Genomic DNA, 12,220 nt, shown 5'->3' on the forward strand with positions numbered 1-12,220 from the left:
GTTCCTTCTTGGTTTGATAAATATAATTGGCAAATAAATAATGTAAATTTTTTGTATAGTTTAGGTTATGTTTGGGAGCAGGTGTTGGAGAGGAGATGAGAGGGGTGATGGGAGTGGAGAAGAAATTGGGAGATGAGGTTGGAGCTCTCAACTACATCCTCGTGAGGATGTAGTTGAAAATGGCCCATCTCCACCCCAATTTCCACTCTCAACACCATTCTCATCTCCCAAAACATTCCCAAACACCTGTCGAGTAGATGGTATTAAGACAACGCATAGATAGTACATAGAAGAGAATATTATAATGTTAATGATGATAAGTTCTCAATAAAGACAATGCATAAATAGTACATAGAAGGAAATATGATGATCATGATGATGATACCACTAAAAATGCATGCGAGAGATAATGGTGGAAAATACTCCTGCCTTGATTGTGGTGCCTTTTTTTTGTAATTATTTTCATTGGTTGTAGTACATCACGTATATGAAATATTATTTGCATGAAGAATAGTCACACACAAATATTCCAAGTGAATTTATGTATATCAGAATAAATTTATGCACGCTTCAAGACACAATTCCTTATTATGATGATAGTGGTTTTCTTTTTCATATCTAACAAAGAACCTGACCCAAGTGATGGGGGGGTTGTGTCGGTCTTGGGCTGTCATATAAGAAGCTCAAGGTGAATAGGACTATCCCCAATCTAACCACTGCTGAAGTTCTTACAAGTGTGCAGGAGAGGATTTGAGCTCATCATGTTCCTCATTCATTGAACTAGATCTAACCACTCTAGCCACCTCATCATGTTCCTCATTCATTGGACCAGGTCTAACCACTCTAGTCCCCTCTTGGCAATATTGAAACTGTATATACTGCACTAAGATCTTTTTTACAACAAATGTCCTATCAAAAGATGTGACAGAAATATTTATGCTCAAGTTCATGAAGGAGAAAAGGAAGAGAAAATGTGCATACCATCATGGGATTCTTCGTCATTGCCCATACCTCCACAGGAGCATCTCGAAATAAAATAAGAAGGTATCTGTGAGAGGTTTAAAATATTTCATTAAATAAGCAAGAGACTATTGACAAAGAAATGAGCTAATATTACTTGATTAACAAAATATTGATGTTCAAGATCAAAATATCAAGAATAAATGGTTTGCACAGTCATACTTACCGTAAGAGCACAAAAGGGTGACACGAAGGTTTATGCAAAGGTGCAACAAAAAAGGAAGAGAAAAAACGAGGGGAAAACATGAATAAATCATATTAAGGTTTCTTCATTTTATTCTCTCTTCTTTTCCTTATTCCTTCACTTCTCTTATTTTTCCCTTCTTATTTTTTAATTTATGTTTACCTTCTTAATTTCTACCTTCCTCTGTCATTTTATTCAGGAAAAGATAGAAAAGAAAATCTTTAAAGTGATACAGTCATACAGGAAATCAACTGGCAGATATTCTTACAAAGGCATTGGGCAAGGCAAGTCATGATTATCTTGTAAGCAAGTTAGGAATGATGACATCTTTCATCCCAACTTGAGGGGGGAGTGTTACGAGATAGGAATGTAGTCCCAACTCTATTTTTGCCTTGTTTCAAACTTTTTATATGTTTGACTGTCCATGTACGTAAGTCTATGTATATGGGCAGCAGCTTTTCTCATGCATAGGGGTAATTTTGTCTCTTTACCCACTTTTGTGTGAATAGATAAGAGAAGGGTCAAGTCATGCCCTGAAGCTCTTCTACTTCCCTCTCATATTTCTCTCTTCTTCTATCTTTCCCTCTTGGTCTCTCATCTATTACTTTTTAATTCATATATGTTGATCAATGGTGACAAATCTGCGCGGCGTACATTTGTCTATTTGAATGGGGGGGGAGAAGGAGGGAGAGAGGAAGAAAACTACATGGATGAGTTTTGGTGATGGAACAAGTTGGAGAGCCAAAGAGAGGTGACAAAAACAGTGGTTAAGCATGGTAGGGGTTGAGCAGGGTGGTTGTAGAAGCAGGGTGGTCCAATGTTTCTCCCCATACCTTTATTCTTAAAAGGTAAGAAGCGAAAACAAGCAAAGTAAGAGGGAAAAATGAGTTGCTATCAAAGTGCTCCTAGATCCAAGCCAATTAATAAACAAGTTTATATTATGTATGAACCCTTAGCAAGTTTCTATATATCAAAAAGGAATTCTGAAGGCAAGCTTGAGGGCAATATACTAAAATAGACAAACAAAAAAGCTTAGAATGGCTTATAATTGAGTATGGTTTGCATCTCAAACTCCAGGATTGTACAAAATCAAATGAGACAAATAGGAAAATAGCAAAGAATGCAAACATGGACAAGAAAAAGCACTCAAATAAATTTCAAAAAGTAACATACATAGAACTTTTAGCCTGAAACATACCTCCCAGAGGAAGAAGCTCTCAAAGCCCTAACAGGAGCACGTTCTGGTTTTTGTAGGAATCTAAATGGACGATTAAGGCCACTCCTAAGACAGGAAACAACAAGCCTATTGATATAGCCACCACCTTTGTCACTAACCTGGATTAATTTAGTTACAACATAACATCAATTACCATTAGCAAGTAGAATATGAATTGAAAAGAGAAAGGACTTATAATCTGGCAAAAGCATCTTAGGGAAAAAATAAAGAAATCTTGAAGGCAATCTAGAACACAAAAAGAGATAACTAACTGGAGCTTGAACACAGTTGTAGCTTGAAGGAATCAGATGAACCGAAAAAGAAAAAGAAAATTACAATATAACAGCAAAAAGCACTTGAAACAAGCATAACCAACAAAAGCACTTGTAAAATCATCTGGTTCACTGAGCATTTGTTCTTAGAATCAATCACCCTAGCTACACAAGACAGAGGTGGAAAAGGATGACAAAAATCAACTTAACCAGACCCGTCAGTTCATTTTGTTAGATGAGGTAGCAGGTGAATGACTAATCTAAGCAAGAATTTCTTACTCACGAATGCCACATCTTTGTTGCAAGCAACAAGAGAAGTAGATAGTCACTCAACAAGGTCCATGGCTAGTGGACTTTTGTAAAATTACCAGTTTACCACTGATTTAAAGGTGGGATGACTTCACCAAATGGCATTTCAGGCATCAGCTTAAGTAGTTCAACAATTGCAACAAGATGCACAGGAAGACATAAAAAAATATTGCCATTCTATATGAATTTTCTAGGGGGGCTCTTATCAAGAAAACCAGACTGCGTTGTTTCTGATTCATCTGACGTTGACCCTCCAGATTACTAATTCAACATTGCCACAAAATAACACGTTGCAAATTTCTTTTATCAAAAAACATAGAACCAGTCTCCATTCTAGCTTTCCTTCCATACACAAAGATCAAAAGGCAACTTTGAAGGGTCTTTAACATTTCTGTTTGCAAAGCATTTTTATCAACCCGTAGTTATGCCTCTTGATAATTTGATCTACAGAAAACCAATAAGGGAGATCTATGACAAAAAGAAACCACTCAGATGCATGAACATGCATTCAATATATTCATTCTCAAAATTGAATATATTTACTTCGAGGAAAGCAAGAGTAGTATTTTTGCACAACAATAAGTGGTAACTAACTTTGTAATAGTAACAAGTGACCAAACCAGAATCACATGCAAGTGTTACTTTTTGGGCTAAACTGAGTCTTTTTGCTTTGAAGGAAAACAAAAGGTCAAAACACAGCTTTCAAAAAGAGAAAATGTGTACTTTATGAGCTTTTAATTCGGAAAGTGGAAGTGACCTTTTTGGCGTCGTTACTTTTAAGGGTATTTTGATTCATTTCAGTCAGTTGGATGCAATTAACACTAATATAAGTGACGAGTTTAATGTTAAACAAAGCCACATATATACATATATACACAGGGGCAGAGCCACATTTGGGCTAGGGCACATGCCCAGCCTGACCCGAATTTTCCCAATGGGGGGGTTCGGGTCAAGGACTGCCCATCCTGACCTGACAGGTTGGGCTGTGAGTGCCCACGTTCACCTTCAGAAAGATCGGGTCAGGGCGGAAACACTAGGACCCGACCCACGCCTCTCCCCCTCTGCCCATGAGTCCCCAACCCCAACTGCTCTCTCTCTCTCTCTCTCTCTCTCTCTCTCTCTCTCTCTCTCTCTCTCTCTCTCTCTCTCTCTCTCTCTCTCTCAAAACTTTGTTGGATTCTGACCGGCCATCCGGCAGCCTCTCTAGCACACGCCCCAGGCCCTGGTGTCTGGGTCTCCTTCTTTTCAATTTTTTTTCAAAATGTTTGAAAGGGACTTGATTTTAGGGGTTTTACTTTTTTTCAATTAGCATAATGTATTTTTAGGGTATAGGTTTTTTATTTAGTTATTTTTCTTAAATAGCATGATGAATGTTTAATTAGCATTTTAAAATTTTGTGTCTTTTTTTTTAATTAGTATTAGGCATGAATAATGAATGCTTGAATTTGTGTTAGAATATTAGGGGTTTTATTTGTTCTTTTTCAATTAGCATAAATCTGTGATTTCTTTTAGGATTTGGGGTATTGATTTGGATTTTTCAAAATAACATGAATATATAATTAAGGTTTTACAGTTTTTTATAAGATATTTTCTTTGTAATTATCATTAAGCGTGATTCCATTAATAAATGCTTGATTTTGGTTATCAAACCCCTAAATCTTTGATTTTTGTTAGGATTTATGTCTTTTATTTGGGTTTTTCAAATGACATAAATATTTAATTTTTTTTTTTGGGGGGGGGGGGGGTCAAGTCGCATATCTACAATGTGATGTTTGTTAGGATTTAAGGTTTTTATTTGTTTTTTTAGAATAACATAAATGTTTATATTTATGATTTTAATGTGTGTTTAATAACTTTAATTACCACTAGGCGTGAATCAATGAATATTATGTGATTTGTTTTAGTTAGAATATTAAGGGTATTTTTATTAATTAATCATAAATGCATAATTTATAATGTTTGTAGGGATTAGGGTTTTGGTTTTTTTAACGACATAAATGTTTAGTTATGGTTTAAGGGTTTTTTGTACCTTTTTCAATTAGCATTAGGCATGAATATTGTGAGATGTGAATTTGGTAAGAATATTAGTTTTTTTATCACTTAGCATAAATGCATAATTTATGTTGTTTGTAGTAATTAGGGTTTTGATTTGTTTTTTTCTAGAATGATATAAATGTTTAGTTTATAGCTTTAGGGGTTTTTTTGTTTAATTAATTACCATTAGACATTAATCCATAAATATTGTGTGATTTGATTTCAGTTAGAATATTTGTGTTTTTTATCAACTAGCATAAATAAATAATTTATGATGCTTGTAGAAAATAGGGTTTTGATTTGAGTTTTTGAAATATATTGTTAGTAATTATTTTTTCTTTTTTACTTTGTATTTGTGCCCACCCTAATTTAGAATCCTGGCTCCACCCATGTATATATATAAACTTGCTGAGTTGACTCCTAAGTCAATCAACTCTGCTAGACTTGACCATTCATCAAGTCAAATTAATGAATGACCAAGTTGTCCACAAGACTCGCCAAGTCACAAGTTGACTTGGCCATGACTCGGTTTGGTTAACTTATAATTAAATTATTTATTTGTTTAAGTAGAATTATGTGTACAAATGTATTTTGCATAATATATATGTATATTCACTTATATAATTGTATATCATATATACTTCTATATGCATTTATCTATGTAATGATAGATTCTACACACTTGGCCGAGTCACCCGAGTTGACCCAGCAAGTCAAGAATCAAGCATATCACCAAGTGGATTCTCAAGTCACTGGGCTGTTTTTAAAAACATTGATACATACATATATATATATATATATGTGTGTGTGTGTGTGTGTGTGTGTGTCAAAGAGGTACAGGTGCTGGTGCAGGTGCGACGGCAATTTCATGGTTGTGGGGTGTGAATGTGTGTGTGTGTGTGTGTGTGAGAGAGAGAGAGAGAGAATGGAAAAACATATGTGTATGCATATGTGTAAGTATATATGCATGTAATATATATGTATGTGTGTGTGTGCTCCATAAAATACTTCTCTAATTATACAAGTATAAGCTTTTTAAGTTTTTTCTAAAACTTGGACAAATTTGGACTTGCTCAAAGATGATCAAATCCATAACTGGACCAAAATGGTCGGGTGCAATCCCCAGGCCTGCACCCAGCATCTTGGGTGCCACACCCGCACCCACAGGGTGATTTGGGTCTGCAGAAGCATATATGTGTGTGTGTGTCAATCTTTCTTTCAGAACTTCTGTTTCGTCGTTATGACTCCAATTTGTGTCTGGTTGATCCACTGAATGGACGACTTGCCTTGGTTTGATTGATGATTCACCACCCAGGCGAACAAACGAACGAATTCCAGGGGTGGCCTGTGGTCGAGAGCATCAGCCCTCTCCAACTTGAGTGGTTATCCCTCCCCCAACGGTGGAACCAGATAAGGTTTTGGAGAAGGGGGATTTTTTGCTTTTTCCCAGGACTGGAGTAGAAACCAGTGGAAGCAACAAAAACCAACAATATGCACTATACTACTACAAAATACCTGTGTGTAAGAGAACGATACAAGCCTAGAATTCCCAAGCCACCTCAAGCCTTTGATAGCAGTACCATGAACAGACAAGCTTGTCGCAACTGCATTGGCAGCTACATCAACAACATCTATTGTTCCACTTTGAGTCCCCAAAGCAACCAATGGAACCCCCGCCGCAGGATTATTACCACCACCTTCATGGGAAAAAGGGAAAGGTCAAATCCTAAAGAAATAATCGATGTCAAATTCATTCAATGTTCATAAAAGCATCTTTCATATGCTTTATATGAAGCAAGGTGATAATTACGAGCTAAAGTGGCAGTCAAAGAAGGACTGGCAGCAGCAAGGACAGTCAGTGTTGAAGATAGAAGATGAAGTTGTCCAACTAAGCATACCTGCATATATAAGAAGACAAATTGAGATTCTAAATGAACAAGAAAATAAAACAGTATGCATTACCTTCAAGCTTCATCTAGCGAAAAGAAACAGAAAATAGGATTGACAACAATAAAAAAGGAACAACCGAACTACAAACCATAAAAGATAAGCATTAATGACAAGCTTGAGGACTAGAAAGCAAGTTAAGAAAATCCAAGGTCCAGGAAAAGCAGCTGTAATCTCTGCTTTTCAGTTTACCTTTTATACCATGTTGAACTTCAATCACCGTTACACTTTAATATGTTATATTTCCAATTGTAAGCACACCAAAAAAGTTGCTTTTAAGTATGAGAAAGAACAAAATCAAGCATCGCATAAGCACAATTTCGATCTTCACCATTTGGACTAGCCGCCTCTCAAATAAAGCACTTCTATTTGAAAACAATCCATACAAAGTAGAACAGTTGCCATGTTATTTATATAAGAGAAAGAATGGATCTTATAAAACCTTGAACACCAGTTCATCTTTGACAGGAGCCAGAGTTGATGGGGCAATATAATTGCAATTTCCTGGTTCTGACTCTTTCACATTGTCCCATGCATGTCCAAGATCAGACGAATTCATTTGCTCAGTGGTTATGGTGGAAATAATATTGTCAGTACTATCAGTAACCTTCTTCACATTTGGTGCACTTTTATTGTCATGATTGATCCCTTCAGCAGTCAGCAGCCACTTCCAGATCTTCCCGTCATCAGAAATAGAGATCAAGAATGTCTCAGATGCAAGAAGTAATTTCCCATCAAGAGTTTTCACGCCGTTTTTTACAGCGTCCAAAGGTGAAGTAAGTAACATATCCGAGTATAATGCGTCAACATTTTCAACAACAGATTCTGCAGGATAAAGTGTGACGGCAAGAACATTTGGTGAAGGTACAGTAGTTCCAAGCGAGGGCATTAATTCTTCCATGAAACACATTAGGTGAACCTGTTCTCCTCTGCAACAAGAAACCATAAGTTTCTTTTTAAGTCATGCAACAAACAATGTCATAACAAACTTTCAAGGAATTCAAGGAATGTCCACAGAGCTTCAAAATAACATGGCTATAATAACTCCACCTAGCCACATTATGATTTGAAGTCACAGAACTTAGTTGACAATGAGAAAATCCAGTTTACAGTAGCATTTTTCTCCCAACATTGTGCTTTTTCTCGTCAATTTCAAATATTTGCACAAGAAATGATATCATAAGTTGTTTCATATAAGCACGTCAAGCAAAGATGAACTGAAGCTAAGGAAAAGACAAATTGCAGGCAAGACTTAGATCTAGATAACAAATAAAAAGGCCCAATAACATTCAGAAGAAAGTAGATCTTATCACAACCAGTTCTCTGGGGAGGAAGTTGCCAGAATGCTGGATTTTACTCTTCTTTTTGCATTTTTTTACTCTGATTGTGTAGATCAGAGAGAGAGGGGGGGAGGGGGGGCTTACTCGTTCCTTCTCCAAACACTGATTTTGCCGTCGACATGAGCGCAATAGAGGCGATCGCTGTAGTACACGTCCGCCACAACATCCAGAAACTTGCTGCACCCTCTGGGCAACCCGGTAGAGAAAAGAGCGGTCCCGTACTGCATATCGAAGACAAGCAGCTCCCGGGGGAAGACAGCATACAATATATGCCTCCAATGCAGCGAGAAGCAGAGTTTCACGAACACGAGGGGGAACGCGGCGAACGCCGGAGTGGCGGGCGTGATCTGAGCGGCGGAAGAAGAAGAAGAGGAAGCGTCCTTCTCCATCCGTTGGATCTCGGTGGAGTCCGAGACCTGGATCTGGTGCTCCTTGAGGATCACATCGTCCTCCCTGTCGCCAAGGACCTTGATGGAGAGGAGGAAGCCCTTGAGGCCCAAGGCGCAGAGGTGGCGACCGTCGAAAGGGTCGACGTGGATGCAGGAAAAGAACTCCGGGGAGACGTCGTACTTCCAGAAGCACCGGCCGGTGGAAGGATTCCAGAGGGAGAGCATCGAGGATCCGTTGAGGGAGGCCAAGAGGATTGAATCGGCGGCGGATCTGACGAAGCAGAGATCCTGAATTCCCGGCTTGGAAGCAGAAGAAGGAGAAGGAGAAGGCGAAGTAGAAGTAGTAGAAGGAGGAGGAGGAGGAGAGTCGGAGGTTTCCATCCAGAGGAGGAGTCGGGAATGGATGTCGAAGATGCCGATGCGGCCCTGGCGGTCGCCGACGGCGAGGCGGAGGTGGTGCGGGGAGGAGGAGGGCTCGTCGGCGGCGGAGAGGAGGTCGCGGTGGAGGAGGTTTGGGATCCAACGGACGGAGGTGACGAAGGGGGCGAGGGCGAGAGGGGAGGAGGAAGGAGGGGGCATGGGGAGGACGGAGACCAGCTGCATGGAGCGGGTGTCGACGACGACGACGCTGCTGCCGGCTCCGTATGCGAGCAGGCCCGTGGAGCTGCAGTCGCAGCAACCACCGTTGTTCCGACTGGCCGGCCCCGGAAGCATGTAGTCGGACGCCGACGATGTTGTCATCCCTTCCTCCCTTGCTTGTTTGCTGCTTCTCTCTGCTGCTGATCCGTGTTTATTTCTCTCCTACCATGCTGCTGCCGGTCAGAGAGAGAGAGAGGCGCGCGAACGTGGATGCGCGTGCGGGGATGACCTTCCGCGGCTTCAACTCAAGATCCGTTTTTATTAGTTTCATGCTTCCATCATTCTGCGACAGGGGTACCAAACGGATCGAAGATGGGCTGAATCTTGTCTGACCCAAATCCGAATGAGTCCGAACACGAAAAAGGATCTAATGATCTAAGATTGGATTCGTATCCGCACTATATGTGGTAATACTGAATCTGCCAAAAAAAAAAACATATCAAAAACATGGTCCTTAGTCCTTACATATGAAAATATGCTGTCAGATAGGATTTGATCCAAGATCCGGTCTAAAATAATATCCAAAATCCAACCAGCATCTGAAAGCGATCCAATTATGTGAATCCGTGTCCAATCCGAATGCATTCTTGGATCTTACTTGGAAAACCCAAATCCAGAAATATTATGCTGGATCCAGATTGGATATCCGACAGTTCCAATCAGCTGGCAACCCTATTTGGCAATTCGGGATGGAACGAGTCCAGGGACGTCGATTGCTCTAGTACCCAACCCATCAGGGGTACCCCCAAACCTCGGTCTGGTCACAAAATTGAAATCCCAAACTCAAATCTGTATAATTTCAGAAGTTTACTTTTACTTTAAAATACATATAAAACAAACACTGGGGTCGGGTACCCAGCAAAAATCATAACCTAAATATGGCTCAGATATTGCTTGGATCAGGTTCCTGTTGACCCAAATAATATTCGAGTGACACTTTTTACATCCGTACCCAGAAATTTGGCTTTGGGTCATGTACCCAATACAAACCCAACCCGTTGACAGCCCTAAATGGATCAGATTCAAATCGACTTAATTTAGTGCTTGATCTTGAACTTCCAAAATCTTGATTTTAGACACTCTGTTCTAACACTATCATCTACAGTGACAATAGCATTGGTTCACTTATATGCATATTTGCTCACTAACCAAATGCCTTGAACATCCAAAATCAATAATGTAGCCTTTAATAAAAGGCCATGCTTGATGATTTAGGCAAAGTGGAAATTAATATGGTAAACCCCCCGGGATTCAAGCAGATCAACATTGACCTGCTTGAAGGAACCCAGCCATACCACCTTCCTATTTTGATATAATTATAACATTAAAGTGTAACTACCCATTGGTAATAACGATGTCAAGTACCAGACCTATCTACATAAATCCAAAGAGAGAGAAAGAGCCGTTAGTCAACACCATGTTTCAACACTCTTTAGTGTTGGCACCAAGTTTGCCAACGCTCACCGCACAATAGTTCAATTGAATTATAACCTAGTGTTCTACTCGTGCTGTCGACAATCTAATTGGTTAGGTAAATGTGTCATCACCCATGCCCCAAATTTGCTCATACATCCAATAAAGTCCATCAACTTATGCATCATCTATAATGATTATTTGAGTTAAGCGCACACTTTAGTAACCCAAGCAGACTCTCACATAGAGCCTACTTCTCTAGTAGAACAGATCAGGTGATATAACGACCACCAACCTCCATCGTTTCAATCACCACCATCTACTGTGAAATGATGACATCAGCGCTTTTTATGGGTCCCACTACTACTTGCACAATGAATGGTGGTGATTGAAGTAATGGATGGTAATGATTTCAAAACACAAAAATTTGTGTTTTGTCAAATCACCTGATCTGTCCTCCTCAAGTGAGATCCTCTTCAACGCAACTTACATCTTATATTGATGCTGACTGGATGTGAAATCATTTCTTTGAGATATTCAAATGGTGGTACTTGATTTGGAACCATGGATTTAAGATGGGATTTTATATACAATTTTCGCCTAAAAAACGATTGTTTGAAAAGTGATAAAGAGAAAATCAAATTTGCGTACAAATTTAGAAAGAACAAAAAAATGCTTCCACGAAAAATTGGACTCCAGCTTCTCTCTCTCTCTCTCTCTCTCTCTCTCTCTCTCTCTCTCTCTCTCTCTCTCTCTCTCTCTCCGCATAGAAAGGTCCCGCTCAAACCTACCTAGCCATGCCGACCACCCTCTTGCAGAACCTCATCTTGTTAAGAGTTATGAACTCTTTACATGCAAAACAAGAACCTAAATTACCTGACCAAAGCGATCACATTTGTGGTAGCTGATTCATTTGCCAGCCTTATTTCTTTAATGTTGAAAGCCAACATTGGTCCAACTCAAAACCAACCAAGCCAAGCAAGAAACCCTTGTTCAACCTCGGGTTGTTAATCATAACGGGATCTTTACAAACAAAATAAGAGCCTGACTTTAGGAGCCCTAATAAGCTCATTACCAAGCTCAACCCAGCAGAGATATAATGTTGGCCTATTTACCAGCCTTCACATGAAATTGGAAGATTGAGTGGACTATTCAAACCTAATGAGAGAAGCCAGGCAATCCAGGTTCAACCTCAGTTTGCAAGCATGGTAGATTCTTTACATGCTAAATAAAGGGGCAAGATTTGGTCATCCATCTAAATGAGCTGAAAATCATACACGCAGGTCATGTTGACCCTATCAGACCCCATAGATGGATTAAGCATAGTCAAATTGTTACAATCAGCTCTTGGGCCATGGTTTTACATGAACAAAGTATTATCTTATGAGCCAAGGAAACTTCACACATTGTAGATCGTTTATTTTTTTCAAGGTACATAAAATCATGTCTAAATGTTG

The 12,220-nt window shown here is 39.3% G+C and overlaps 1 protein-coding gene across 1 annotated transcript in view; it reads right to left on the reverse strand.

Annotated features, from left to right (window-relative positions):
* LOC149833762 (Transducin family protein / WD-40 repeat family protein) overlaps window positions 1–9,568 on the reverse strand; it is a 40,819-nt gene extending 31,251 nt beyond the window's left edge. Inside the window, exons 1-6 of the mRNA XM_090011010.1 lie at window positions 8,407–9,568; window positions 7,425–7,911; window positions 6,846–6,933; window positions 6,551–6,732; window positions 2,403–2,539; window positions 982–1,048 (exon numbers count right to left, since the gene is read on the reverse strand). Coding sequence (XP_089867136.1) covers window positions 982–1,048; window positions 2,403–2,539; window positions 6,551–6,732; window positions 6,846–6,933; window positions 7,425–7,911; window positions 8,407–9,452 — 2,007 coding nt within the window. The 5' untranslated portion in view covers window positions 9,453–9,568. The remainder of the gene's footprint in view (window positions 1–981; window positions 1,049–2,402; window positions 2,540–6,550; window positions 6,733–6,845; window positions 6,934–7,424; window positions 7,912–8,406) is intronic.
* Window positions 9,569–12,220: the final 2,652 nt, after the last annotated feature.

Source organism: Nuphar pumila, chromosome 6, assembly GCF_984573655.1.
Source record: "Nuphar pumila chromosome 6, dmNupPumi1.hap1.1, whole genome shotgun sequence".
Taxonomy (NCBI): domain Eukaryota; kingdom Viridiplantae; phylum Streptophyta; class Magnoliopsida; order Nymphaeales; family Nymphaeaceae; genus Nuphar; species Nuphar pumila.